At 35.5% G+C, this 24,858-nt stretch overlaps 1 protein-coding gene across 5 annotated transcripts in view; it reads right to left on the bottom strand.

Annotated features, from left to right (window-relative positions):
* The window catches only part of FBXL7 (F-box and leucine rich repeat protein 7), a 499,606-nt gene that overhangs the window by 323,847 nt on the left and 150,901 nt on the right, over positions 1-24,858 (bottom strand). For 4 of the 5 annotated variants that reach the window (XM_072605457.1, XM_072605454.1, XM_072605455.1 and 1 more), the window contains exon 2: positions 13,712-13,801. Coding sequence is in view for 2 of the 5 variants with exons in the window: in XM_072605454.1 (XP_072461555.1) it covers positions 13,712-13,801 (90 nt within the window). In the remaining 3 variants the exon portion in view is untranslated. Of the gene's footprint in view, positions 1-13,711; positions 13,802-18,198; positions 20,909-24,858 lie in introns of those variants that run through there. The other variant, XM_072605456.1, reaches the window with a different exon arrangement.

Below are 24,858 nucleotides of genomic sequence, written 5' to 3'. Positions count from 1 at the left end.
CATAATAAGCACTTAATGTTTTTCGAATTGAACTGAATATCAACTTTATCTCAGTTGGAAAGATTCTACTCTACATCCTGTTATTACAACGGATGATTAACTCTTTAGATTGCAAGCTTCCTTCACAGAATGAACAGCATTGTTAAAGAAATCCAGATTTTTTTTTTGCCACCTAAAAACCCTGTTTGGATGTCTTGACTGATCAAATTTATGGTGAAATTGCTGAGAATTTCTGCATAGATGAAGATGAGAAATCTTTATGAGAAATAAAACATGAAAGTCCATAGAAAATAGCTTGGGCTGAGACTATGCTTATAAAACATAAAGTAAATTCTTTAGTATAATAATTGCCAATAAAAACTACCAATGTGATTAATGTAGTGTCCTTACAATCAAATAATTGATTAGTAAATATTGATTGGATATCCTTTATAAATTAGATACTGTGGTATTTATTGTTATTAGTCCACTTCTGGGGAGAAATAACTGGAATCTCATCTTTCCAAAGAAAATGAGCAGTTTAATTAATTTCTTAGGCAGTTCAGGCTCTAAAATATTTTCCCCTAGAATTGATCTGGATAATGCATGAAGATGGATTTTTTGGGGGGAATAATTGAATTATCTTCATAACAGTTTTAATTGCCCATTTCATTTTGTGTTTTGTAACATAATTTAAATTCCTGATTCCCTCAATTCAATAGTGCACTCTGCTAGTGTATTTTACTACCTTCTGTGTTTGCTTATCTGTGAATATGTTGCATCCGCCTCCTCCCTCCTCTTTCCCTTCAGTACAATGTAAGCTCCCAGACAGAATACCTCCTAGCAAGGAGCCTTGCCTATGATAGGTGCTTTAAGACATATTTGTTTAAATCCTCTTTCAAATATCTAGAATACTGTAATGGATTTTTTGCAACTGAAGTTGCTCAGACTTGAAACTACATCCAATCGGTTGTCAAATCCTGTGTTTTCCACCATGAAAATCTTTGTTAAATCTGTCCCTTCCTTTTCATTCCCTGAACAACTCTCACCCTAAATACTGAAATAACTTAATTGATCACCTTTACTCTGGTTCTTTCTCTTTTATCAAATGCCCTTTCACAAAGTTGACAAAATAATCTTCTTAATGACATCTTTGATGATGTCAATATTCACCAAAAACTTTCAGTGGTTTCCCCTTCATATACTCACCAAACTGTTGTTCAGTTGTTGTGTGCCTCTTTGTGACCCAATTGAGAATTTTCTTGGCAAAGATACTGGAATGGTTTGACATTTCCTTCTTCAGCTCATTTTACAGGTGAGGAAACTGAAGAATAAAGGGTTTAATGACTTGTCCAGGGTCATACAGCTAGTAACTGTCTGGGGCCAGATTTGAACTTAGGAAGATGAGCCTTCCTGACTCCAGGCTGGTGTTCTATCCACCAAACTACAAGTTCTTTATCCTAGTTTTCCTTATTCTCAGTAATCTGATTTTAACCTATCTTTTTGGCCTTAGTTCATAATTAGTCATCTTTGACTGTCTAATCATGACTAAGCTAGTCATCTATGCTCCAGACAAGAACTACTTACTATTGTCTGATCTTGTCCTCACATCTCTGACATCTATGTATATAGGCATACATTCCCCACATCTGGAACAGATACCTTCTCTATTTATGGCTTCCTGAAATCCTTTTCTTTCTTCCAGACCCAGCTTTGGTCCTGCATCTCCACAGAAGACTGTAGGAACCATTCCAATCCCCAGGCAGAAATGGTCCCTTACACCTTTATCCTCTCATGTTAATTTCAAACCCCTCTTGTGAATTTATCGTGTTATATTTGAGTAATAGCTATGATTATGGGAGTTCTCCTTCTCCCAATACACTGTAAATTCTTTGAGAATAGGACTATGATGTATTTTTGTTTTAGTATCCCTAGTGTTTACCTAAGTGCTTTACACATTGCTTACATTGAACAAATGCTTTTGAATCTGATTGAACAGAGTTGTCCAGCAGACTAGTAAATGAAAGATAGGTGAGTGATACAGTGGATAGAGCACCGGGGATAGAGTCAGGAAGACTTGAGTTCAAATCCTAGCCTCAGACACTTACTAGGTTTGTGACCCTGAGCAAGTCACTTAATCCTGCTTGCCTCAGTTTCCTCATCTGTAAAATAAGCTGGAGAAGGAAATGTATTTACCAAGAAAACCCCAAATGGGGTCACAGTCAGACACGACTGAAAAATCATATTATACATGTGTATTTATATTTACTGTGATATATGTTTATTCAATTACAATTACTGAATGTGTGGATAAGCACCTTCTGGGACTTTACAGCTGTTTAAAAATATTTTGTAAACAGGTCTTAAATGTAAAACATTACAGTATTTATTAGGAAGTTACCTAGCATCAACAAGAATCCCAGGTGGATTTCCTGTGTTTCTAGAGTATATGGGGTATAAAGGTTGTAACAGAAAAATCAAAGAGTTTTATCATTTAGTTAATCATCATAACATTCTTGGGAAGCTGGGACTTCCTGGGGAAGCCAGTCCATCCTCAGGAAAAAGTAAACAGATGCATTAACCTGATTTCTAAGGTCAGCCTTTGCCTATGACTATACAAGGTCACCACTTATAATGATAACATTATTTGTTCCATGATCTTGCATCCCACCTTTATATTCTTTATCTACATGACTCATAATAAAATTAATGGAACTGTCATATAAAATTTTATTAATGCCTCATCTTAAAACCCTTTTGCAAAAATCAGATACAAAGAGGATGGTGATTTGTGCCAACGGCTTTATCTTCATTCGGATGTAAGATTTAAATCATACAAATTCATTCTTTACCTTAGGTCTATCAAAGTACAAGTACAAAGAAAAAAGGCATTAAGTATTTCAGATGTAAATATCTCTGGATTTTTGAAGTAACTTTTCAACCTGCTTATGCTGTTCAAATTAACCTTTCCAAATACACACAGGATGAGAGTTGAGATTCAAAAAAATCCTGACAGGCTATAATGAGACATCACATCTAAACTGATGAGATTTAATAAGGAAAAATGAAAAGGTCTTTATTTTAAGTGAAAGAAAATCTCAATTGCAGAACAGAAACATAGGTAGATAATAGTTTATATAGAATAGATATGGGAATTTCAGATGACTCCAAAATCCATATAAATTAATTCAACTAAAAAAACCTAACATTGATTAAGTGACTATTATATGCAAGATGCAAGGAATTGTACCTGATGCTGCGTAATAGTGTAACATGGCCACCAAAAATGATAACAAGAGCCTACTTTGTATAAAGCTAGATATGATGCCCAAATAGAGCTTTAGCATGAGAATACATGAGACTCTTGCTCTGTTTTCTTCAGATCACATATTGAGGACTGCTGAGGTCTGTGAGCCTTTACATATCCTTCAGGACCTACTCCTATTGGCCTCGTCACCCATCTTTTGATACGTGCCCTGAAGAAGAGCCTTCCTATCAGTGTTGTATCTTCTTATTAGAATATAAGCTCAGTGAGAGCAGGAGACAGCTCATTTTTCTAATTGTTTGCTCATCATAATATCTGGAACATAAGTGCTCAATTTTTCATTCATTTCATTAATTATCATTGTACACTTTGGTACTTAATTATATTTTTGTCTTGCCCAGTTATTTAGCTTTGTCATATATGCAGAGAGGTTTTGCTTCACTGTGAGAAAAGTTTTGCAGGAGTAAGAATCATGCCTTATATTCTTTTTGACTCATGCCATGAATTGCACAGTATTTTATTATAACACAGTTCAATAAATGATTATTTAATTTAATTGTTCATTCACTGATACAAATTCAGATCAAAAATGCTTCTCATGACTGCTAACTGATACAATTTAGAATCATGTTTAATTGCACGTAATAGTTTGCTCATGCCTGAAATAATTTGCTTAAAGCAGTTATTTTATGGTTTCTATTTATGATATTGGGTAAGAGGTGTATGATATTGGGTAAGAGGCAGTAAGAAATAGAGTCAGAATCAGAACATAATTTTCTTTTACAATTTGGATTACTGTCAGAATACTTTTTCCTTTCTATTTGTAATTCTGATTTTTAAAACATAACCATTGGCTAAAGGTGTCCTGCACAATATAATGTCCTTACATTAGAAGCTTCATTTTTGCTGATCCGTAGCTCCATATAGGAGAGTGACTCTGGAAGGAAAATAAACTGGAGCTTAAGATGATATTTGGTATTTAATTTCATATTCCAGGTTCTCAGTCGCAGCAAACAATGGACCAATTATGATCATTTATAAACAACTCCATTGACAATTCAACTCAGCCAAAATTTAACACCTAAGGTGCAGAGCACAGTACTTGGTTCTGGAAGGTGCAAAGAAGCCTGTTAGAGAAGACAATGTGTTTATTTATGATCCATATGGACAATGTTTTATTTTAGTGTATTTACTACGTGCTTTAAATGTTCTGGAAGAATTGTTGTAATTCATAATTTAATTATAACTCTTTGGGGTTCCTAAATTATTAATTTAAGCTTTAAAATAACCCTATTGGGTAGATATACAGGTTTTATTATCATTCCCATTTTACAGAGAAGGAAACTGGTGCTAATTAAGTCATTATGTGAGATGCTGGTCATGACAAAACTTGAAAGCCTCAAGAATGGGATTTCAGGTCAGGTCTTCCTGATTCCACACCCAATACTCTTATCCATTACACCACACATACCTGCTGCAACTTACAAATGGAACATAAGTCAGACTGTGAAGGATTCCGGTCCAAGAAACATTGACCTAGTAGCTTAATTGCCAAACATCCAGGACCACGAATAGCCAAAGGAATATAGATTACTTCTGAATGGGTACTTCAATTTTTTGGAAAAAAAGGTATTTCTAATGTTATCTGACCACCTTTTCATGGGGAAACTTTTCTTCACTTAAGTCTCCATAGTTATGGTTCCCTCCCTAGCTACTCAGAGACCTAAGAAGATAGTTTGTAATTGTTAATCAATAGATTTCTTGAACCTCATTTCCTTTCTTTCTTCTTTCTTTCTTTCTTTCTTTCTTTCTTTCTTTCTTTCTTTCTTTCTTTCTTTCTTTCTTTCTTTCTTTCTTTCTTTCTTTCTTTCTTTCCTGTCTTTCTTTTTCTCTCTGTGCCCTTGTTTATTCCAACTTCTTTCACCAGATTTGTGTATTCTTCAATTGTTTTCATCTTTTTGAAGGAGTAGTTTCATTTTCCAGAACTTTGAGATCATTACTTTCTACAAGCCCAAATCCTTAAAAAAGAACTATTTCCATGTCCTTTATATTAAAAATGATTTTTGGTATAATTAAAGCAGAAGCACAAGGATGGAAAGTTTGAGGAATTTTTGATCAATATGGGGTTGTTGTGAGGATTAAATAACGTCATATGTGCAGGCACTGGCAAATCTTGAAGTGCTATATAAATGCTACCTGTTCTTGTTACTACATCAATCAACAAATTGTTGCATATATATAAAAATAGAGTCAGAGTTATTTTTTCAGAAAGTTCGTCACTTCCTAAAACTTTCTAAAGTTAGGAAAAACTTTGCCATTTTATGAGTGCCTTTTTTAAAAGGAAACTTTGAAGGATCAAATTCAAAATGCAATATTAAACCACACAGCTGGGCACTGGAAGTGGAAAAAAAAAAAGATCCCCTAGTCATGGAGTCTCTGTTCCAGGCCACTGTAGGATGGACCTGTGAAGTAGTGCTAAGAGTTCATGGAAATAATGTTTGTTTACCATCAAGTATAAAGAATGTACTGAGTTCTCAGAGAGCAGGGCAGACATGGTTTTGCCCACTAGCTTTTCCATTTGTATTGTTAATGTATTTTTACTTAATTTGAAGACCTTCCCCATCAATTAATAGGCATATGTGACTTGGTTAAATTACATTGAAGCCTAAATCACATGTGGTAGGAGGACTTGTTGAATAGGTGGAACTAGAAGGGTGGAGCAGAGCTAGAAGTTGGTGGGAGCAGTTAGAGGGGAGGAGAAAGAGGACACAGGAAGGCACAGCTAGTCTTGTGAGTGTTTGTGGGAAGGGGGAAAGGTTTGGGAATGGTATTGTCCCCCTGCAGTGCTAATGTGTATTCACTTCTTGGTTGGTATGATGGATTTGGCTTTCTGGTGTTGGGAGTTGGCTTTCTGGTGTCTGAATAAATATTTTTCTTCTGCCTTCTATATGGAGAGTCAGTTACACTTTCTGATTCAGAACTATGCAGGCATATTCATAGCTGCCATTGGTGCTGTGAATATTACCTTGGCCATACACAATCTAATAGAGAAACCTAAAAAAGAACCATTAAAGCCAGATGCCCAAACATTTCCAAAATCATTGAAATGAGAATTAACTGAATTCAGGACTGCAAAAGAAGCAATTACAAGTACTTTTATCTCCAGAAAAAGTACCCTGGGCCTTCATAAATCATCCTCATTCACACCTTTCTTATAAAGCATCTCAAATTGTTAAGTTTTTTTTAGAGAGCTAATTAAAATAGCCTTTTTAATAATACAATTGGCTGATATATTCACTGGATGCTTACAAGGAAGAACTAGTAAAGAACTGTTTCAAAATCCACTGCCAGCCTCAGATTAATTTGTCCATTTCCAAATAAAAAATACCTATATGTGCGGAGATAAGATATTTCCCCTTTCTCATTCACAAAGGAGTCTAGTGGCCATTGATAATCTGGGCTTTCTTCTACCTATTCAAGAAGTATTGGAGAGGAGTTGTTTCCCATTTGGGTAGCTTAGACTACTCAAGTTGTGATTTGTCCTGATGTCATGGTCCTCTTCGAGAACAAAGACAAACCAAACACACACACACACACACATACACACACACACACACACACACAACCACAAGAAGAAGTATACCACCTCTATGGAAACAGCATTGTAAAAGCTGAGATTTATAAACAAGATCACGTTCAGAAGAAAATGATAAAATACAGATTTTAAACTTCTTCAAAATTTGACCAGCTCTTAGAAACTGAGCTCAGTTTCAATTATTAAACTGTTCAATTATTAAATCACAATTTTTAATTACTCATATTCATTTATCTATGTCTATAGCTGAATCTTTATAAGGCCACTAAGGGACAAAATCAAGATTTTATCTTGCATTGGTTGAAAGGAAGCTGTTTATTTTCCATCATCCAGTGGAGGTTATTCTTTGAACCAAATGTCTCTCTTTTTTTGTTGGACAGGGTGAGGAGCATTGACCTATGAAAGAAAATCCTACCTTGCATCACACATCATCCTTATGCCTCTCAGATTTAGGACTAAACCATTTGCCGTGTTCCTAAAATTCCTCTTCCTGGCCTAACGTAACTTGATTGGGCTTGAAAGCACCAAGTTATACATAGTTCCATGCATACTTCCTCCATGCCTTGGGCAAGGATATGGTTTTTAGTATTATAGGTCAAAGATTGTAATTCCTAGTGGAGGGATGAGAGAAAGGGAAAGGAAGGGAAGGAGGGAGGGAGGGGAGAGAGATAAAGAGATGGGGAGAGGAGAGGGAGGCAGAGGGAGACAGAGACAGAGAGAGAAACAGAGATGATGAATAAGAAAAGAAGGAAAGAGGCAGAAAAGAGTAGAAATTGAACAAGCTATGCCTTTCAATGATGGAGCAGAGACTGGGTAGAAGTAATAGTTCTGACTAATCATGGTTGGATTCTACCTAATGATCCCAAACCAGTACTTTGAGTATGGGCTTAAAGTCTTGATGTTAAACTCAAGAAATTCTTCTTATACAAATATCAGGAGGAAATATGACCATCAAGTCTAAACCACCACCCTAACAATGAGAGAACACATATGAGTTGTAGTGCAATGGTTGCCCTTCATGCAATAAGAGAATAGCTTTATATTGGTTTGAATAGTTGGCAACCTTTTCTCCAAATATTGAATCCAAACAGTGTGGACACAAGTCATCAACAGAGAAACAGTGTTGGTGAAGTGAATAAATGCAACGTCTTGTACATTAGATCCAAATGCTAGAAATAGCTTAGATCTGAGTCAAAGTTGGAAACAATTCACAGAAACAGAAGGCAAAGTTCTATGCTCCCAAGGTATCTCCAAAGGGAAATGGGAGAACTCATAACATAACATAAAGAATCTATATATAAGAATATATTATATATATGTGAATATAAAAATTTGACTTCTTCCCACAGAAGTCATAACTACTGTCGTGCAAGATGGGGAAGATATTTAACCTCTTTTAGCCTTATCTATAAAACTAAGAGACTGAAAAAATGCCTTCTAAGGTCCTTTCTAGCTCTAAATCCTAGGATTCCATGAGTCTTTGAATGTAAAATGGGTGACATGTAGAGTTTTCCATCTTATCATGCCAGCTCCTTTCCTAAGCCTCCTAAATGTGATTGTCTTCTTAGAGTGGAGGTATATTTTTCAATGAGCTGTCAGCATTCAAATTTGGATGTTTGTTGACAAAATTCAGCAAGTATTGAACTTATCAATAATGTCCGAACCTCTCTTCTTGCTCCAAAGTTCCCTATTTCTGTTGATGGTACAACAACAATCCTCTCAGTCCCCTGGGTCTGAAACATAAGAATTAGTCTTGACTTTTCTCTCTCCCTTAAACCCCCAATACCCAGTTACCAAGTCCTGCCAACCTTAATTCTTTCACATCTCTTCTATGTCTCTTTTTCTCTGCTATCATCATGATTACCCTACTTTGAATCCTCTTCACCTCTCACTTGGACTGTTCTGATAACCTTAAAATCATCCCCTCACATTCATCTTCTACCTTCTCCAACACATCCTTTCCACACCTGCCAAAAATAATGCTCTTTATTATGTCATTTCTCTGTTCAAAGTTCTCTAGTAGTTGCCTATTGCCTTTGGAAAAAACAACAAGGTTGGCAATGAGAGCATTCAAAAATGGCTCCAACCTAACTTTCAAATCCTATTTCACATCACTCCACTTTACGCACTTTGTGTTAGGTAAGCTAAAATTCTAGTTGCTCCTAGAGCCCATTGTACTGTCTCCTGCTGTCATTAACTTCTTTGCCTTTCAGAATCCTTATCTTCATCAAGACTCAACTTGGCTGCCATTTCCCTTCATCCTCCCAGTGAAAAGTATTCTCTCTCTTCCTTTAAATTTCCTAGAGAAATCTTTTTGGAACTCCCTTTTCTCCCATTACTCCTTAGTTTGTATTATACTTATTTCTCTCTGCCCCATTAAGTCTCCATAGTATTATAAGTTTCTTGAGGACAGGGACAGACATTTTTGGACTTTTATGTCTATGAACTCTAGCACATTGTCTTGTATGTAGCAGGTACATAATAAATACATTTTGAATTTGAATTCTGAAATGATTAAAAGTCAGTTGTGAGTTTAAAAAAAGCAATAGACTCTTCACAGTCTCTAGAATGGTTTCTCCTGATTTCAACATCACTTTCCCCCAGCCCTGTTACATATTTATCTCCACTCTTGGAGATAACGATGAATGACTGTTACAATCCCCTTGGGAGGGCAGAATTCAGGAGCTGGCTGAAAAACATTTCTAACCCAACTATTGGAAATAATGCGACTAGCTTCTATAGCAGTTTCAAAGAGCTCACATGCCAGGAAAAGTATACGTTTTCCTTTAAAATATGTAAGTTTTGCAAAATTATTAACATTTAGATTCTTAATCAAACTAAGAATCTTGAGTTTCTTAAAAGGTATGTAAAAACCCAAAGCAGAAAGACGTTCAGTTGTCAAGAAGCTGAAGGTAAGTAACCATGATTATCGCATTACAGATGACAATATCATAGAAGCCACATGGAGCTCCCTAACTGAATCATTTTATAGATCAGCATACTGAGGCTTAAAAGAATTAAATAACTTGTCCAAGGTCACACAGAAAATTATAAAACTAGGATTTGAATAAAAGGTCTCCCATGATAGTTTGACAAGGAGGTAGGCAACATAGTGGAGAGTATATTAGACTTTGGGTCAAGAGGTCCTGAGTCAGAATCTTGCTTTAGACACTTATATAACTAATAGATCACTAACATTTATACAGCATTTACAATGTTCCAGCTGCTGTGCTAAACACTTTACAATTATTTGATCCTCATTTGATCCTCACAACAATCCTAGGAAGAAATTGCTACTATCATTCCCATTTTATAGATGAGGAAACTGAGAGAACTAGTGACTTGTCCAGGGTCCTAGAGCTAGTAAGTGTTTATGATTGGATTTCAATTCCATTTTGACTCCAGGTCCAGCCCTCTTTCTTCTGTACCCATCAGCTGCCTAGCTATTATTATAATATAATAAATACATAATTATATTATTTTATGCATGGATAATGTATATATTACATGATTAATAATTGTATGGCCCTAGGAAAGTCACTTACCTACTCTCAGCCTCAATTTTCTTATTAGTAATGAGGAAAATAATAGCATCTGCCTCTCAAGGCAACAACCTCATAAGGTTATTGTGAAGAAATATTATGTGTAAAACACTTCACCAATCTTACAGTAGTATTGAAATGTTAACTATTACTATCTTGCTGCAATTCAAGATGAAAGTCCTTTCTAGATGGAAGAAAACAGAATGAGTCGAATGATAGTAACATATGACTTAATGCGTCATTATGCAGAACTTCTCAAAGACATAACTGAGCTTTCTATTAACTGAGTCTCTTATGTAACAACAGGGATCTACAGCCATGTTTCCCAGTAAGACAGAATAGTCATATACTAGCTAAAATTCCTATGTAAGAAAGGTTAGAGATTTGAAACTCCAATAATGGGTCCTGACACATGGTCACATGCTCTGCTGTCTATGCAGTGTATATTAGCATCAGCCACTGGTGTTCTATTCCATGAGACAGCTCCATTTCTGGGACCAATTATGTGACAAATAATCCCAGAATAAATGTTAATAGGGCAAAGACTCAAATTAAAATTAGTAACACCTTCTTTGGAATTCTCAGTGATTTAAAAAAATGCAAGCACATAAAATCCATTTACAAATGGTACTCTTCTTAAATGGATTTCACTGAAGCATAAAACACTTTTCTTCTGAATTCTTAGACAAGGAAGGAAATCGATACTGTCTTCAACAATGATGGGGTACTGCTACTTAAAAGCTGGAAACAAATTCCACACTAATTTACCACAGTTGTGAAAAACTCTGTTTCAAATGAACTTCAGATTTTGCTAATTTTTCTACTGGTTCTGTCCTCAGAATGACAGAAAACACATAGTGACAAAATTTATAAAACATTGGTTGAGCCAAAGCCATAAGGAGCTTCCTAGGGGAATAAGAAAATAAATGAAACTTCCAAGTCCCTGTAGAATTTTTCAAGGCACAAATGAAAACATTTGAAAACTTAGGGAGTCTTACAGGCCCTTAAAGATTCAACCTAGAGGTTTGCGTCTTTTATTTTAGATAAGGGGAATAAAAAGAACTGATGACATCTTGACTTAAAAACACAACGACACTAATTCACAATTTCTTAGCTTTACATTTTTACTTTCATTCCAAGCCAGACAAACAAATTGTAATGACAGAAAGAAAAGAGATAAGACTACCTATAGGATTGCTGATGATAAAAATAATAGAGTTTGTATTTAAAGAGATTCTCAAACCAATTCTAAGAACCAATGAATGAAATTGATATACCCCCAATATAGTTCTACAGGTGTATGTATACATATATATCTGGTCCTCTTTGAGGATGAAAGACAAATAACAGTATCTATTTGTATATGGAGAGAGGAAAAAAGAGAAGAGAGAAGAGGAGAGGGAGGGAGGAAGATGAGAGAGAGAAGGAGAAGGGGAGGGGAGGAGGGAGAGGGAGGGAGGGAAAGGGAGAAAGAGAAAAGAGAGAGAGAGAGAGAGAGAGAGAGAGAGAGAGAGAGAGAGAGAGAGAGTTAAGTCCACTCAACCATTAATCCAATACTCCATCATGAAAGGGAGGTTCTCTGATTCTATTACCAGTAGTACACAAGCTCTAGCAATCCCTATCAAGGTAGAAAGATTTTTAGTTTAGAGCCAGAAATGAATTGTATATTTTTTCATTCAGAGACCAGAAATGATAAACTCCTTACCACCTTGTGAGAATTACTTTCAGTCCCAGAAACTCTTGAAGACTATTGACTAAGGCATACTGTGTTTCTGAGCCACATAAGTAGAGGGAAACAGTGGATCCCTCTGCAGATAAGTGGTGGAGTGCTGGACTTGGAGTTAGGAAGACCTGAGTTCAAATACTACCTCAGACCCCTAATAGCTGTGTAACTCTGAAAAAGAAATCTAGCCACTCAGTCTCAGTTTATTCATCTATAAAACACAGAATAATAAGAGTACCTATTCCCTCTATTATAGATCAGATGAGATATCATGCCATGTATTTTGCAAACCCTAAAGCACTATTTAGGTACTTACTATTATCATATAGTTCTTAAAAAGTTTTACAAAACATATCCTTACAACCACCAGAAAAGATTGGTATGGTAGGCTAATTGCCCTAATATACAAATTGGAAAATAGGCTCAAAGAGTCTAAGACTTTCCTAGGATCATACAGCATACTAGTGCCAGAGGAGAGAATTGATCCTAGGTCTTCCCTTATTCCAAGTCCAACACTTTCCATTACACTCCATTCCCCAGTCAAACATCTTTAGCTAATATATCAGTTCTAAATAAAATAAAATCTCACCAAATAAGGTCTCAGACAAGTAGCAATACCAGTGTACTTCCCAAGTTTTGGTCAACAGATAAGACTTTGAAACTTAAAGAGAAATAAATAATAGACCTCAATAAGTCACTGTACTTCCAAGAAAAAAGGAATCTCTATTTCATGAATCAACCAGATTGAAATGCATGAATTTGTATTTAATTATAAAGGTTTATAATGCCTTAGACATACAATTTTGCTATTTTAAACTGATCAAGTGTTGCACAAATACTTATCTGGAAAGAAAGACTTCTTTGGAAAGGGAGTTTGTGAATTTGTTTTAAATTGAGAATGAACAAGTCAGATTCCACAGATGGATCTATTTTGCCCTAAATAACTACTGTCATAACAATTAGACCCCCACTCACCAACCAAATGAACAACTAGCCAAAACTTTCTCAAATGCAAGAAAGGGGCTGAATTCCAGGACCCAAGGTTAAACAAAGCCAATTTCCTCATCAAGAATATGGATGAGAAAAGGCTCAGACCCAACAACATGGAACATTTCCTTCACTCCCTAACATAACATTTGAACACTCCTCCTTCCCATCACCTTTGATCAGGTGAATTACAGAGCTCTGACCTTGGCACACTGTCACAAGTCCACAATCCAGGTGCACAATTCCTGGCATGATGGATCAAGCACAAACCAGGGATTTTACATTTTTAGTCTCCTTTGTAGACAAATGTGATACGTAATACAATGTGATCTTCTTATAAATCAGCCCATTATATTTTCATGAAACTCCAACATTAGCCTTGGAAATAAGAGATTTAAATCCCATCATATCAACATTTACACACAGTAACAGAAGTCCAAAAAAAAGAAAGAAAAAGAAAAAAAAAAGCACTTGGAAGACCTTTAGCTTTTTCCTTTTTAAAGAATTTCATGAGTTCCCACTCAGTAGAAAAGGCCCAAACCCCACACATTTTATCTTCCTTCCAAAAATAGCCAACACTGTGAAAAGAGGGCCAGAGATAATGAAGACCAGATGCCTACCTTCACTGGTAGCTGCATTCTTTTGAGCTTTGGTCGGCGTGTGATCTGTACTTGAACTCACGTCGGATGAGATGCTTGAGCTGCCTTTGCCTATGAAAAATAAAATAAGCAGAACTTGTTGAATTTCCTAACTCCAGAATTCCAGACACATGCTGACCAGTGAACCACACCATCTCTTTAGTCTTTTATAAAGGGATATTATAAAACAAAGATTTAATTGTATTATAAATAACTGATGACTTAATAGTCTTGATCCTGTGGAAAAAATGATCTGAGGGCAGGTATGGTTTCCTTTTGGGATTTGCATCCCCAGAATAGAGCTTAGTACTTTATCCATATGGCTGGTACTTAATATATCCTTGTTGAATGAATAATATTATCACTTTTCTTTTATGTATGTGCTTTTTCCTGGAGGGACTTAATTTGACTTGTGTTATATCCACAACAAGTCATATTGGTTCTACTGTAAATTCAGATTGGATTATTCACATAATCTAAATATTTGAAAATACATTACATGCATATTTTATGCATAACAATGTGCTAGGTAGGGTAGGACGGAGAAGGGACTTTGCAAATGTTTTATGAGATATGATCCCTGCCCTCACTGGTCTCATGGTCTGATAGAAACATTTATTAAGTTCCTACTGAATGTCAAAAAAAAAACTTTTTTAGCTGATAAAGATGATACCAAATTTAGATAAAGCATGGTCCCTTGACAGTACAGTATATATAATGTTTTCTAAGAAAGATAGTATTTCCTAAAATAGGATAATCTAAGAACCCTGAGTTTCTGAACTGGAACAAACTTTAGAGATAACCTAGTATAAACTCTTACTTTGTAATTGAGGAATCTGATTTCTAGAGAGGCAACTTGAATTTTCCAGGGTCATACAGAGAGGAAACAGTGTGTTTTATTGGGGGAAAAAGCACTGTACTTTGGAGGCAGAAGCCCTGAGTTCTAGTGTGAGCTCTACTTCCCACTACTCATGCAACCATAGGCAAGTTACTGCCCTTTCCTAATCCTTGGTTGCCATGTTTGTCAAGTGAAGGGTGGATGAGTGCTATGACTCCTTTCAACACTAAGTCCCTGATTCTAATGAGCAGCAAAAACCTAAGTCTTCTGAAACAAAGTATTTGAATCATGACACCACACTGACTTCCAAGTGAGTTATGCTACCACCATAAATATATTCCACCTGCAAAAGGAAGTCCATTGGCAAGAGTTCCTATTTGTGTATCTGCAGTAAGAATGTTTATTTCTTCATTTTTCAACTACAAAAAGGTACCAAAAGAAAACAAATACAATTGTATAGCTTTATCATCTTAATAAAATAGGAGTGAAAGGGAAGGGATCTGTCACGTGGAGGTACAAGCAGGTCAAGTGAACTATCATTTATAGACTATTGTGGCTATTTACCTGACTCTAGAAAAAAATTTTTATTTCTCACCATGAATAAAACCAGTCACAACAACAAAAATCTGTCCTTGATCCTCTGCCTCATCCAGCTACCATATAATCTCTCTTCTCTACAATAACAACACTGTCAAATTTTTTCAAAAGTTGTCTTCACCATCCACCATTTTCCTAATACTTTGCCATTTGACTTCTAACCTGTTCCACATATTCTATTGCAAATGTTTTATAAATCAATTGTTAAAAAAAAAGCAGTGACATCTTCCTATATAAACTGATTAGACAAAACTTATATGGTCACCCAAGTAAAGAGGTGGGTTCCAAAGATAGAGACAACTATAGCGACTGATGAATAGTCCTGATTTAAAAAAAAAATAAAACATTCTACTAACCCTTTGGTTTCTCTTATTAGATCTACTTGTGGTTGGTTTATTGAGAGGCATCTAAGATTTGCATACACTAGACTGGTACATTTGGACAAATCCAAATTCCTCTTTTCTTCCTCAGCATAATACTACACATTTCCTAACATTTCTAGACCATTCAGCCCTAAGATCTTGTTAGAGTTGGCTACTTGAGTTAAGTCATACTCTAGGCTTCATTTCTCCAGACCAGGCCAAAATGTTGACCTATAATGAGGTAATTAATATAATGTAGTGAAGTAATCAATAATAACGATGATCATGAAAATCATAATAATTAACATTTATATAGTGTTTACTATATGCCAGGTACTATGTTAAGCATTTCACAATTTTGATCTCACTAAATCCTCACAAAAACTCAGGGAAATAGATGCTATTATTATCTCTACTTTGTAGATGAGGAAACTAAGGCAAATAGGCGTTATGCTTGCCCATGGTCACGCAGCTAATAAACGTCTGAGGTCAAATTTGAATTCAGGTCTTCCTGACTCCAGGCTTGGAACTCTACCTAGTATGCCACCTAACTGCCCCATGTATGTTGAGAACTGTCCTACATGGGTATGTCTGTTAGGTCAGTTTATATGTTATCAATAAACTCCAGAGTTAAAGAAATCAGATGAGAGATTTTCCATCTGCCCCTTTTAATAATAACCTGAACAACATAATAAATGATGGTGGGTATTTTTTCAATGTCCTCTTTTTTCTTTATATCCTTGACATATTCTAGTTACATTTATTTTGCTCAATCAAAGATATTTTTATGTTTTAAAATCATCTCTATCCATTATTTAAGAATTACCCTTAAGTCACAGTTTTCTGAGGTATCTCTATTCATTCTCTATTTTGATTGATATATCCTTTTATATTTGAGTCTCATATACATTTGAATTTTATTGTGATATATGTTGCTAGATGTTGGTCAAAATCTAATTTCTTCCAAATTATTTTCCAATTCTCCCAGCAGTTCTTATTCAATATGAAGTTCCTCTCCCAGTAGTTGGCACTCATTGATTAATAGAACATTATTTTACTATGTTTGATTCCTTCTTCATTTCATTAACTTATTTATTCAATTGTCAATTGTCTATTTTTTCTATGTTATTATCAGTACCAAATATTTTTGAAGATTAAATCTCTATAATATAACTTGAGATATCAGGGCTGCTGCACTCTAAATTATTTTCATTATATCTCTTGAGATTGTACAATTTTGCAATCAAAGATCTAAATAACAAATGGAATTTCTTTTTATGATCTTTTTTTCTGAGTTTTGTCTGTAATATTCAGAAAAGCTATTGATTTTTGTAGGTCTACTTTGCATCCAGCTACTTTCATAATGCTATTATTTCAGTCACTCTGTGATTTTGAACTGTAAAAATAAACTTCTAGTATTTCTTCATTTAAGTTCTTTTTCATTATTTTAGGCAGATTTTATCTTAAAGAAAGATGAATTATTCCAATATTTTGAATGCATGTATGTGTACATTTTAACATGAATTAAAATACATAAAATGTGTTATGATATTAATAATTTCTTTTTCTATAGTGCTTTTAAGCAGAATAAAGTTTCTGGGGTTCTCTTTTTTTGTGTGGGTTTTTTTTTTGCTTTAATTACAATGCCTGCCCTGTTGGATTTGGTTGAATCTCCTTCAGCCCCTCATTTTAACTATATAGGAATCTTTATGCATTAATTATTTCTTAAAAAAGAAAAAAAAATATTGTCCCACTTTGATTCCCTCTTCCATTTTATAATTGAATTCCTCCCATTCACAGTTTTGGTTATTATTATTCAATTTATGTCCACCATTTCCCATTGTAATGTTTCCTCCTTTTGATTTGTCCTACTCCACATCATCTTCTTTGAAAGAAAAAAAGGAAAAAGAGGAAAAGGAGAATGAAATCAGTATTAGTTATCCACAGTTAGAATGATCTGATTACAAACTTTTTCCCTTTCCCTCTTCTAGTTCAAAGAGAAATTATAATCAGCCTTTGTATTGGAAGCTACTGGATTTTTTGCATATGATTATTCTATCTCCAACTCTACCTTTTTTGTCAGTCTTTTCCCTCTTTCTCCCTGCTTCTGTCTGCCTTCATGTTTAGTTTATGTGTATTTCTACATTATACCCCTTTATTCCCTTTAAATTTCTTTTGTTGGTTGCACATAAAAATAATGTCCATGTGATCTCCCTCTTCTTTTTCCCCCTTCCCTTCCTCTTCTCCATTCCTTTGTTAAGGAATTCCTATCCCCCCCCCACACACACACATACACACACTCCCTTTCCTTGCTAATTGGCCTCTGAAAGTTCCCTACAGTATAAAATTTAGCTTTTGAGAATATATTATATTTAGATGTAGGTCTTTTGGAATATTGTATTACTTTACTTTTCTTTCTTTCTCATGTTTGTTTCAAATATATAATGGAAATGGTACTGAAGTTTTAATACCATACATTTTAATTTCTTCACAAAATTTCTTACATTTTCTCATGTTGATACAAATACTGTTAACTCACAGAAGTCATATTTTTTAAAATGAGCTTCCATTCCAGATTCTACTCTACTCACTGAAACAATTGTTCAACAGAAAATTACAGAGAATGTGCATTGTCAAGAAGCAATCCAAGAAGGTTTGATTTAAAAACGCACCTTTCAAAGGAGTTATAGCAATTCCTTTTCATATGGTGGGAGTAATTGAAAAGTCAAGCCAGTAGTTACATCACCTAAATAGCAAAATAAAATAGCTGCTATTACTTTACTCACTGCACAGAATGAAATGCTTGGTTCTAAAACCAAGCCATTTTTATTTCTGCCCTCTGCTTCCTGACTCTCTTTTCTTTTCATTTGGAAGGAAGGGCAAATGTCTTTGTAATGGCCCTGTATGAAATACAGCTTCCAGGTTTTGTTTTACAGCAGCAATCACATGTAGCTACATAGTCACATGACTAAAACTTTCTTTTGAGATGATAAAAACCATTCTAAGCTCTACCATCCAAATAACATACAGACAATAGAGAAAGAAGTAGTGGAGAAAAAAAGAGGAGAAGAAATAGATAAGGAAATAAAGATATGGAGAAATGTATTGAATGCCATAAATGAGGCATTGTTCAATAAAGCCCTGTCTTGATGAGTAATGATGGCATGGAGGCTACTTTGTGTAATGTTAATGTAAAGTTAATGGTGGGTGGAGGGAAGAATTAAAGGTCTTCCTTGCCCGTTAATAGACCTCAATACCTTTTATTAATTTCTATTGAGGCAATGGGTCAGAGGGTCATGCCCTTCAGCTCTGAAAAGTGTATAAATACTCTGAGGTGATGTTTTACTTTGGGCTTACTCATTGGAGGCATTTGTTTAGACAAACAAGACCCAACTTTGAAAACCCAGAAGTTGGTGCCTTGCTCTCTCTGGTAACTATGTATATATGCAATGGTCAGACAGTTGGGTCTATCTGTTGATCTGTGATGTATATATTGCTTATGGTTAGACAGTTGGAAACCCTGTCTGTTGGTCTTTATTTCTCTGCCTGTATTTTCTCAATTGGTATATGTGTTTGATCAAAATGATTGTTAACACCTCAAAAGTTGATTTCCTTTTAGAAAAGCAGATGTAAGAACCTGTACAGCAGGCCCTTATGTGTATGTCAGGGTATTTGACGTTATAGTTTGGTTCTCAAAAGGCTATGCCTATAGAGAATGAGGTCTGACATGTTCCACAAGGCTTCAGGGGCTTCTAGAGGGCAATGAGATGAATGTGTATCTTTTATCTGAGGATCAGAGGATCAACTTGGCTAAGTCTGTAGAGCTCATCAGATGGTTGACTGGAAAGAGTCAACATTTTCAAAGAAACTCACCAGGACCATTCCCTAAGCACAGAAAAGTTAGGATATTTGTTTGTAGTGAGAGGGACCACACTGATAAAAAATCATAAGTAAAATACTGAACTACTGAAAATGCAAAAAAAAAATGGAAAGATATATCTGCTAACAAATTGGGAGGAAATAAGGAAAGTATTATATGAGGAGAGAAGAAAAAATGGACAGTAAGAGTATCTGTGTCATTATTTAACCTTTGCAAATGATTTAACATGGTTTATCTCATTTGATACAATTCAGTCATTTTTTCAGAAATATCCAACTCTACCCCATTTGGGGTTTTCTCAGCACAGTTGTTTGCAGTTTCCTTCTCCATCTCCAGATGAAGAAACTAAAGAAAATAGGGCTAAGTGACTTGGTCAGAGACACATGGCTAATAGGCTAGCTTTCACTTCAAGAAGATAAGCCTTTCTGACTCTAGGCTGTGAACTCCACCCACTTGGCCACCTAACTGCCCAATCTGAGAGTAAAATAGCAGAAAGGTAAAGACCTTAAGTAAGTCACTTAACCCTCTTTGTCTTAGTTCTTTACCTGTAAAAAAAACTGGAGGAGGAAACGGCAAATCACTCTAGTATCTTTGCTAAGAAAACCCCAAATGGGGTCATGAAGAGTCAGACAGGACTGAAACAATTGAACAACAGAATATATTAGAGGAGAATTTTCTCATTTTCATCTGGTAATTAAGGAATACATAAAAACCCAAGAGAATAAAACTTAAATTTCTATGCATTTAAAAAATATTTGTTTTTCTTTGTTATAAAGAATATTTATATATTTTTTTCTGGGTGGAATGAAGGAGATATGTAGGTGATGTAAAAAAAAATCAAATATAAGATAGGGACTAGTCCTATGACTAGTCCTGGGTGAGAAAATTTCTTCTTCCAAAGCTGGTCAGTATCTTCTTTGTGTCTGAAAGTCTTAGGGAATAACCAACAAAAAGGTATTGAGGAGATTTGTGAGGGGTCACATAATCAATGGATGTCTCAAGGCAGCACTTATCCCAGGTCTTCCTAGCTTTCAGACTTGTTCTCTATCAATTATGCCATTTCGTCCCTAGACAAACAAAAGACATCAATAGTTTTAAAACTCACAACAATGTATAAGAACCCATATTCTAACATACTCAAGAAGGAAAGATGAGATACCACCAGATTATCTAAAAAGAACAGGTTTATATACATGCATTCAAACCCATGATTTCCCCATCTGCTGTCCACTACCTGCCATATGCCATAACATCTACCCTTGTCCACTTTGAAGCTGATAGTTCCTTTTCATGATTTTTTTGCCTTTAAAGTCTGCTTTTGATATTAATTTTAACCATACTTCATGCACACAGAAATATAGAAGAGAGTAGCACTCACACAATATAATTTTTCCTGGAACTTTTAATTTAGTCTCCCTTTCCTACTGCAGTTAAATTTTTTTTCCAAAGAAAATGGAGTATAATAAAAAATTCAACCTAAACATGTTATATATGATATTATATATAATGTATGCATGCATATGTTATGTAATATATATAAATTATTGTTATAAAAATGTCTGTTTCAGTGGAAGAAGGAAAACATATACCTATATACATAACTAGATATAATTAAATGAATATACACATGTGTATACACAATTATATGTGTGTGTACTTATAAAGGTTCATATCACCAAATCACTAGGTGATGAATATTTTCAGCACAGCAACTTAAATTATCAATTCCACCATGGAGCAGGTTGTGATCTGCATAGGTAGACAGAATATGCAGGAAATCAGGGATCCTTTACATATTGAAATATGCACCTGGTCTCCAGCGTATTCTCCTGGCATAGAGAGGTGACCTTAAGTCCCCTATTCCAGCAGAGTACTCAAAGTCGAAAAGGATTTGATTAAAGGCATGGAGACAGACTGTTGTTCAAGGACAAGTCATTAGCTAGGAGATGCTCATTAAGGGAACTCTCGACACGAGACTGAAGAGGGAGGGGGGATGAGGGGCGGGTTGGGGGCACAATAATTCATAGCATTTTCTACTAAGCAGTAGAGGGTTTGCATCACTGAAGGGACTATCAGTGAGACTACAGGTCTTCTGATGTCCTGTATATGTATAAATACATTTATATGTACATGCATGTACAAATACATATGCACATGTATACAGGTTTGGTAAATAACTAAAATAGATTATATCTATTTAGATATTTATATTCTCAATCTAATAATGTGTTTATCCATTTGCAAGGTTTGACATTTTATTATTATTATTTATAGTGCTATTGTTGCTGATAATTTACATTTACATAGAATTTAAAATTTATAAAGCAATTTCCTCAAAATAGTTCTATAAAGTATGATTTATAAGTGTTTTTTATTTCAATTTTACAAAGAAAGACTCAGAGAGCTTCAAGTAAAAAATAATTTATTTCAAGTGACTTGCACATTGCTAATAAAGGGCAGGGTGATGCTCCAAATGCAGTTGTCTACAACCAAATCCCTTCTTTCTATCTCTTGGCACTGTCTCCCATCAAGCACATCAAGACTGTGTTTGTGGAGGCTGGCAAAGTGATAAATTGTATTCTATTATATCTTTCTAAAGACTAATTATCACCTTTTCACTATTCTGAGAACCTCTGAAAAAGACAGAGACATAAACAAGTCATCAGATTGAGAAGAAAAATGACTCAGAAAGCAGTGTTCCTGAAATACTGCTCTGTACCCTTCTCCCCCACCCCCCACATACATCGATGCTAACATATGCATAAGTACATGTATATTCTTGTGTTCTGAGAAAGCTAGCTGATATCCTATTTCTCTCACTTGTGTAAACCTATTATCATAGGAATGTTACTAAGAGACTTTTCTAGTCTGCTATTCCAATCATGCATTCCTTGGGGTTCTGCATTAGAGTGTGCCTGGTTTTCATAATGTTTGGTGGTAGGAAGATGGTTCTTTAAAAGGTGTCACATTGGAATAGGATTTTAAGTCTTTTTAATAATTTAAAAAGCAACCCACAAGAATAGCAAGATTAAGTTACTTCTCCAGTTCAGTCTGAACAACTTAACTCTGTAGGCACAGCTACTTAAAAACAAAGTGGGCAACATTTCCCTTCTCCTTTATTATTATGTAAGGAGGGTCAAAGGTGTGGTAGGGGAGATCAAACAAGAAATATGTTTTATTTGAATTCAGGGGACCTATGGCTTATGATTCATTTTGGCTTCTACCACTCTTCAAGCTCCAAGAAATCACATGCAAAAGTGATTACTCTATCAATTATATTTCCAGGGCCAAGCTAGTTACATGGCTGTGAACATCAAGACTTCCCAAACATTTGTAGACTCATGGACCGCCAGGGCCTACGTGGTGGCAGTAACTCCTTATTAATCTGTACAGTTCTCATTCTCAATCTGTCAGTGCTCTCTACACAGCATCGGGATCCTGTGGAGGCTGTGCTTAATATTGAACAACTGCAATAAATGAAGGGGAACTTTTAAATATGGAGGGATTAGATGAATGGAGAGATGGTAGAAATTCTGCATACATCATTCCCTGCCCTTTCTCTACTCCTTTTGAATCAGTTATTTAACTTCTTCTTCCCAGTTTAACAGTCTTTATACAAAGAAGAAAGTAATCTCAGAGAAGAATTTGGCTTCATCAATGGCATGGATCCATTCCATTCTTTGCATAGAAATAGTCTTTCAAAAGGTGGTTTAGCTCCCTGAGGACTATGGAGGAGAAATTTAATGCAATGTTTCTACAGAATATCAGAACCACTGTGACCTGAGCAAGTCACTTTAACCACTCTGGGCCTTAGTTTACCCATTTGTAAAAATAGAGCTGGTCTAGACAATCGAGGGATCTGTGCCAGCTATGCGTTTATGACCCCTATGATTCTATAACCCCAAAGACCCAACTTAAATGCCAAACACCTCATCTATGAAGCTTTTTCTGATGCCCCGCACTTGGGTGATTTTACCTTCATCTGAACTGAGCACACTCTTTGAAATTTTCACATACAATTATCATATTTTAATTTGTATTAGGATAATCTATATGGAATATAATTGATTGTAAGCCCTTAAAGGCAGGGACTATACATTACGCTGGGGCCAGTGGAAGTAAATAACATAATACAGGAAGGTGGGAGAGAAGAAATCAATGACGAAGTAGTATTTTTATCACAAGCATGTTGAATGCAATAGTATGTGAAAATCTGAGATCTGGGGGTGTCTATAAGTGAAAGGATAATAGGACCATCAAGCTAGGATTAGAATGGAGCTTGGTTCTCCTCTGACTGACAGGTGAAAATTTCTAGAAGAAGAGGTAGCAAAGAATTGGGGGGAAAGTAGGTGGACACAACTAGGCAGTGTAGTAGATAGAACGCTAGATTCAGAATGAAGATCTGCATTCAAATCTTGCCTTAGGCACTTAGCTATGTGACATTGGGCATGTCACTTAAACTGATCATTTGGTTTCCTCTTCTTTACAATTAGTTTGTTAGGCTTTCAATGGTATCTCAAGTTTTTTTTTTTTTCCCCTCTCTAAATTAATGCTCCTAGGTGCTTGTTGATTTTTGCAATGGCTAAACAAAATGCAATAAATTTATGGAAAATTATGGCACAAGGAGGTGAAAGAATATTATTGTGCTGTAAGAAATGATAAATTTAAAGAATTTGAGGAAGAATGGGAAGACATATGAAATGACGTGGAATGAATTCAGCAAAATCAAGAAAACAGTATTAACACAGAGAACAATAAAACGAAACCAAGCTTTGCCAATACGACCAAGATAGTACCCAGAAAAGGGTTTAGAAAACGCATCTCCCTCCATTCTCTTCAGGGATGGAGGAGACTGAGTCTACAAGTATGAAATATCGTATGTATCATATCAGATTCAGTTGATGTATTGGCTGGATTTTCTCAATTGAATTTTTTTTTTCTTTTTAAAACATTTTTGTTACAAGGTGATAGCTTGCTGCGGAGAGAAGAGTGAACATTGAGAGAAATGTGATGTAACAACAGAAACTATCACTGATTTTTTAAAAAAGAAACGAAAGCAGCTGGCATTTATAGTACTTTACAGACCACACATTGAAGACTCTTCATGTGTTTATCTTTCATTGCCATTTTTTTTCCTAGTGGAGGTCAGATGATGAGCTGCTTACTATTGGAGATGGGGGTGGGGTTCAGTGAGTCCAGTGAGCTGCTCACTGCTGGACTTAGGGGGAGCTCTGTCTCTACTTGGAAGGGGGGCAGAGACTGCTCAAGGAGAGAACTTTAAAAATGCTGCTGCATCCATACAGATTCATCTCTGGAGAAGCCAGAAGCAAAGGAGTTAAATAAATTGCCAGGCAAACAGATGAGTAAACACAGCATTGTACTGCTTCCAGGCAGAGCTGTATGGCAGGTCTTGCTGGCTCCAATGAATCTATAGCGGCAAACAACAGATGTC

Source organism: Notamacropus eugenii, chromosome 4, assembly GCF_028372415.1.
Source record: "Notamacropus eugenii isolate mMacEug1 chromosome 4, mMacEug1.pri_v2, whole genome shotgun sequence".
In the NCBI taxonomy this organism is placed as follows: domain Eukaryota; kingdom Metazoa; phylum Chordata; class Mammalia; order Diprotodontia; family Macropodidae; genus Notamacropus; species Notamacropus eugenii.
Note: the sequence above shows the minus strand (reverse complement) of the source record. Positions and strands in the feature narration are given on the sequence as shown.